The 6126-nt window shown below is 43.0% G+C and overlaps 1 protein-coding gene and 1 long non-coding RNA gene across 2 annotated transcripts in view; both read right to left on the bottom strand.

Annotated features, from left to right (window-relative positions):
- LOC109295315 overlaps nt 1-1809 on the bottom strand; it is a 2824-nt gene extending 1015 nt beyond the window's left edge. The window contains exon 1 of the long non-coding RNA XR_002096723.1: nt 3-1809. This is a non-coding gene — a long non-coding RNA (uncharacterized LOC109295315). The remainder of the gene's footprint in view (nt 1-2) is intronic.
- LRIG2 (leucine rich repeats and immunoglobulin like domains 2) overlaps nt 1-5834 on the bottom strand; it is a 31860-nt gene extending 26026 nt beyond the window's left edge. The window contains exons 1-7 of the mRNA XM_019514090.1: nt 5684-5834; nt 5071-5145; nt 4387-4521; nt 3457-3600; nt 3169-3312; nt 2230-2373; nt 1816-1959 (exon numbers count right to left, since the gene is read on the bottom strand). Coding sequence (XP_019369635.1) covers nt 1816-1959; nt 2230-2373; nt 3169-3312; nt 3457-3600; nt 4387-4521; nt 5071-5141 — 782 coding nt within the window. The 5' untranslated portion in view covers nt 5142-5145; nt 5684-5834. The remainder of the gene's footprint in view (nt 1-1815; nt 1960-2229; nt 2374-3168; nt 3313-3456; nt 3601-4386; nt 4522-5070; nt 5146-5683) is intronic.
- Nucleotides 5835-6126: the final 292 nt, after the last annotated feature.

Below are 6126 nucleotides of genomic sequence, written 5' to 3'. Positions count from 1 at the left end.
ACCTACAGCAGCATCTTCCACAATACAGATCTGTCTGTTCTATTCAGAATGAGTTTAAAGGAAAACTAATTAAGAGCATCCAGAATTCCACCGGGCAAATATTATTAACGAGGGTCTGACCTCTGCCACCTTTACTCATGTTGACAAGCACGTGCTCACAAGTAATTTCACTGACTCCAATGAGCAGAAATGCTCTCTACTATAAGCCAAGACCACACAATCTAGCACAAGTAGTAATTTATATGAATGCCAAATCAGAGCGCTCCCTTACAGACTGGTTTGTATTTTGTAACATATTCATGCTGGATCATAGATATGAGGTTCTTGATAAAACGTGCATTCCAAATAAGTGGCACTGCCTGGGGGTACATCTATTCAGAGATACTAACCAAGTCTCCCAGCTGGAAAACTTGCTTCTGGAGTTCTCTGAGGGTCTGCCCATTCCAGACCTTTGCATTGCTAGTGCTGGTGTAGTGTTCCTGCCAAGTCCATCACAATAATGCAAGGCGGTAAGATTTAAAACTTCGGAACTTCTACTCTGTTCTTAGATGTAATCTGTTCTGCTCCTGTTAATCTAATGCATTTATAACCCACATATAATCTGCAGTTTCTCTATGGTAACCACACACACTACCTTTCAAGGAAAAAAAGTGGGGTGTAAAAGCACCAGGTACAAAGAGCAGTTTTAAGCCAGTCTTAACACTGAAATGTCAGGCAGGCAGGGGACAACAATGGAAATAATTTGACTATTATTCTGCACGCTTGAAGTAACTGCACTTACCTGTACCATGTGAACAAACACCCCTGCCCCCTTCTCAACAGCCCAAGAGAAAAATAGAACCTCATTGTGTGCACCAACAGTTTGCTCCTCATGCTTGGTTAGGCATGAATGCTTGGAGCCTTGTTCATCACCACTGCCCCTCGTCTGAGAACATTCCACCATCCTGAACCAAGTGGCCTGTCTGTCAGCTGTTTGATGCCCCTTAAGAGCCCAACCAAATCTACTAATTAATCTGCTCTTGTTCTTTTTCATGCTACTCTAAATCCAAGGGATTAGTTTTAATTATTCCATTAAAAGGTTGCACTAAGGTTAACGGAATATGACTGCTTACATAAGTCCCTTTGGTGATTTCGCCTATTTAGGCACTTCTTAATTAAGAAACAGAATGGTTATAAAACTTCAGCTCTTTTTCCAATGAGCTCTGTTTAGGAAAGTTAGAGGGTTCAGATCTACTGAGCGTGCTGTCAGTAAGTGCCAGGATGGACTTGTATTTTATCAGAAGTGTTAAACTGTCATTAGGAATACTCAGTAAAGCTGTCGCAGAAAGCCTGTCTTCAAATGGAGATGGCACTGCATACCTCTAGCCAGCTTGAGTTTTTGGTCCTTGGTGCCCAAATGATACACAATGAGAAGTTAAATTGGCATATGGAGCCTAGACTGACAGGCTATCCCCATAACTAGCACTTACAAGACTTTGATGACCACACTACCTCCCTTTCCAAAGGTGGTGAGATAAGTCTGTCACTGGTGGTATGCATTAATTAGTTCTGTGGGTTCACAGGATGCTCTCGAGGGAGGCTGAACTCCTGCTTTCCACCCGCACTAAATCTGCTTTATTTATATATGTATTTATTTCTCGAAATACAGCCTCAAGTCTGGGCCCCTGCAGACCCTGCTGTCACTGAAGGCAAAGTGGAATCCCAGCAGCCACAAAAACTTCCAGTCTATTTAGTGCATTAGATTCCTGTGTCAGCAGCATTCATGGCCATTGCTGCCTTTATTTTCAAAGCAAATTAGCACCCGCCTGTACTTACAGAATCTGAAGATTTGACAGTCCTTTAAAGACACCATCTGCAATATGACTGACTCGGTTGTCACCCAGGTTTAATTTTTCCAGTAAGCTGAGTCCCACAAAAGCAGATTCATCCAGGCGGGTCAGCTGGTTGTATGACAAGTCCCTACAAACATCAGAAGTACACTGTAAGAGGGTGGGGAGGAAGGACCAACTGAAGGTAAAAACATCAAATGGTAGACCTTGAGGAATTAAATCCCCTTATTCAGACTTATTCTCACAAGCTTTTCATTACAAATTATGCAGTTTTCCACAAAGGCCTAAAAAGGGGACTGTGAACTTTCTTCAGCAGTCTTCATTCTTGCTATACATGTTCAATCCAATCTGTTCTTGGTAACATCACAAAAGCCCCACTGAAATTCAGCCCAGCACTTACAGTTCAGAAAGTCTCTGGCAAAACTCCCATGCATCTGGGCTGATCCTGTTAATGGCATTCTGACTAACACAGAGCTGTTGCAGCGACCGCAAGCCATACAGCCAGCCCTTGTTTACTTCAGTCAGGTTATTATGTTCCAGCTCTCTAAAGAATTAGAGAAAACATTTTTCAAACAGATATTCAATGAGGCAACACATTTTTGCAGTACTCCCCATCTGTGGATTTCAAAGTAATTTATTAACACTGAACCCTCTAACACCCTGACAGACATGAACACACCTAGTTTAGAGAGTCCACTTAGTTAACAAGGAACCCAAACCCACCACACACACCACCGAAAGGTTAAGTGACTAGACCAAGGTCACTGCGAATGAGCAGCCAATCCAGGTTCCCGTCATCTCTCCCCTGCTCTTGCTGCTTGAGGAAAATGGCTTCTTGTTTTACAAAAATGACTCCACTGAAATTTTCGGAAGCACAGCTTGGCTAATGTCGGACACTAATACAGCTAAGACACTGAACCCATACCTCAGTTGGAAGGCCATCCTATTTATAATGCCATCATCAGATAATCGGTCAGACCCTGTTCCATTATGTATTGTTCTTTGGAGTACCATTCCTCAGGAGGTTGGGGAGGGGAAAACAAAATTAGATAATTATTGCTGTAAGGCAGCACCAACAGCTGGCTGGCAACGACAATACTGAGGCTGCAGGGACTGACTGGAATCCACTATGGGTGGACACAATTTGTTCAACAGCCAGGAGACTGCGAAGCCTTAGTGAAGTAGCAGAAAGAGTCAACCAGAGGGCAACATGCTCTGGATCACCCAGGTGAAGTGGAAAGATGGTAGGAGATATGCACTACTGTCCATGGACCCTGGCCCACTCCCAGAGCTGCAACCAGGACCCCCAACACAAAAATTCCAGACCAAACACACTTACAGTTCTTCGATATTATCCAAGCCAAAGAATGCTCCATCCATAAGTTTGCTAATCCCATTACGCTGCATCTTTAATGACTTTAAAGATTCCAGACCCTGGAATGTAAGACTTTCCACTGTTTTAATCCGGTTCCTTTTAAGTTCCCTTAAAAAAAAAAGGGGGGGGGGCGGGGGGGAGAAGATAGCTGTATGTATCAAGACATCTTCAGCAACACTTCTGCATCCACCAAGAATAGGTGCTCTAGTGAGTGATACAAATGTAAATACTGGGCCAGGGGCCTCCACTTACAGGAACTGCACATGAGGCAATTTGAAAATCTTTGGTGGAATCGCGCTGATTCGATTTCTGTTCAGTTTCACCACCATTAGAGAGCTGGAAAGATTATCAAGGCAACCCGCTTCCAGGGTAGTTATTCTGTTGTTACTCAGATTCCTAGGAGGGGAGAAGAAAAGAATTTTGGAACTTAGAAAAAACTACTAAACATACCACATACGACTCAGACTCACTAACTCGCACTAAACCTAAAGATTTCTTGCAAAGCTGTCAGGTCCCCAGTGTTGGGGATTTCAGCTGCAGTATCACAATTCAACTTGTCTTCCCAAAGGAACAGCTGGCAAATGATTCCCATTCCCCCCACTCCCCTCCAATTCTCTAAAAAACAGGCATGACTAAGACAAAAAGCAGTTAAACAACCTGCCCAAGATGAGCAAGAACCAGTGTTTGTAAGGAGGCCACCCATTCCCCCTGCTGGTCGTCAGAAACAGGCTTTCTGATGTCACACACAACTTCTCCCAGGGCCAAGAAGATAAAAATAATTTTCAGCACTACGTGAGGAAAGAATGATTAAGACCTTGTCTCAATGTGTATAATGAATTTAAAGAAAGGCAGTGGAGCGGGGGTGGAAATCGCATCATTAGGTGCACAGTTCACCATGACTCTGCCATCTGTAAACAAACCTAGTGTAGATGAGCCCTTCAACTCTCAGGCTCCCTTGGGCAAGGGACCATCACTTCTCTATGCAGAGCAGAGGCACTTCAGGGTAGTTACATGGATAAGGATCAGAATCACATGGCAAGTCAACAAAGTCATCTGGATCAGCTCCTGGCTCCCAACCCAAGCCACTAGGGAAAAAACGGGGGGGGCAGGAGGTGGGGGCACTAGTCTGTGACAACCTAACCTTGTGTTTTCAGCACGTCATAGACCAACCCTCATACTTACAGGTACTTCAACTGCATTCGCGGGAACGAAGACGCTTTAATTTCCGAGATGAGGTTAAAGCTAAGATCTAGGTTCTCCAGTGAAAGATAAACTTGGAGTTGCTCGGCATTTATCTCTGGAATGGTATTGTGAACTCTACAAGCAACAGAGAGCAACATAAGGACAATCACTGGACCACACTTTGAGCTCCGCACCACAACTAGCTATAGGGCTTTGGATGAGAGACTTAACGTGTGCTTCAGAGTGCAAATGAACAGAGCCAGATGTGTTTTGCATCCTGGCACAGCCCCTCCCTGCCACCCTGAGGGCTACAGTCTGTTGGCTGCTTTTTTAAAGCAAGGTTTGAATTCTGGGGGCCTAGTTGCAGGGAGATTTTGAATTTGGAAAACATTTCCTCCACTGCAGCAAAACCACACACTTCTCATGACAAGATGACAAAGGGGACACCCACTCGACTGCATTTCACTTAATAGGGGCTGCTGGTTTTGGGGTGGGTTTTTTTTGTTTGTTTGTTTGTTTGTTTTTTTAAAGAGGAAAGTACATTGACCCTGACACTATAATTCTGAGATGTTTAAAGAAGTTTGGGGGGGGGGTTTAATCTGGTTTTCAACTTCTTTCAATCTTCCCCACTTCTTTAAGATAAATAAGTAATTTTTCAACGTCATTAAATAAATATTTACTTACAATGAGAGAAGAGTAATATTTGAAGTTGGTTCTCCAAAGTACGGAATTTCACTTAGCTCATTGTAATTCATCTTCCTGAAAGAGAGATTTCTTTACTGGCATTTTAAAAAGGAAAAAAGCCATTCTAGACAGCAGGGTAACTGATAAACATTTCCCCCGACACCACAGCACTGTAAACCCTCCAGCTGTATTCATGACATTCAGCAGTGGATAAAGCTAAGAGACTTCCTAACACCAAGCATAGGAACAAATCTGAAGAGAATAATAGGAAGAAGTCGTCTTACCCTGTACGTAAATTAGTTTAGCAGGATCAAAACTTAACAATGCTCAAAAACCAATGCCTGCTTTCTGTTTTTAAACAATGCAATTGGTGCTAGTCCTGCTAGAAGAGGCCTCTCTCTACAGGTGAACAACTCCTGACCTAGCATGTAGCATGCGGGTAAGGGGGGGGACACAAAGGAGGCCACCTCTTCTACCTTGCTTCAGATATTTTTCAGTAATACAGACCAAGCCTCTTGACATGCGTTAGGAGCCCTAGCTTAGAAACTAATTAGGAATATGCAGGAACTCTGCACTTAATTATTTAAAACAAACAATAACTTGATTAACTTACACTTCTTGCAGCGTGTGAATAGACACTTCAATGCTCCAGTTAGATGACAGTAAGTGATTATGACTTAAATCCCTGGAGGACAAAGAGAACGGGGAGGTTATCCTGCAGCCTGGATCCAGGTCATTGTGTACTACATAATGCAAGTCATTTAATCTGAAATCGGCAACAAGGGAAGTTCAATCTCTTTGTGTTTCTGGAATGCATTATTCATATTATACTAGAGGAAAGGTTTCTTTTAGCTGGCCATACTAGTTACTTGCGAAGACTACCTATGTTTTATGCCACTGTTTGACTAGGTTAACCTTTTGTTAAAAATCATGGTTTGACAGGAAAAAAAAGGTCATTACTGCTGAAACACCTACTGCAAGGATGCTTTATGTGATTTTAGCAGCAAACTTACAATACCTCAAGGTAAGGAAGGAAGTAGAAGGAACCCCCCCCCC

This window comes from Gavialis gangeticus, unplaced genomic scaffold (assembly GCF_001723915.1).
Source record: "Gavialis gangeticus isolate Ggan-Ray unplaced genomic scaffold, GavGan_comp1, whole genome shotgun sequence".
Classification (NCBI taxonomy): domain Eukaryota; kingdom Metazoa; phylum Chordata; order Crocodylia; family Gavialidae; genus Gavialis; species Gavialis gangeticus.
Note: the sequence above shows the minus strand (reverse complement) of the source record. Positions and strands in the feature narration are given on the sequence as shown.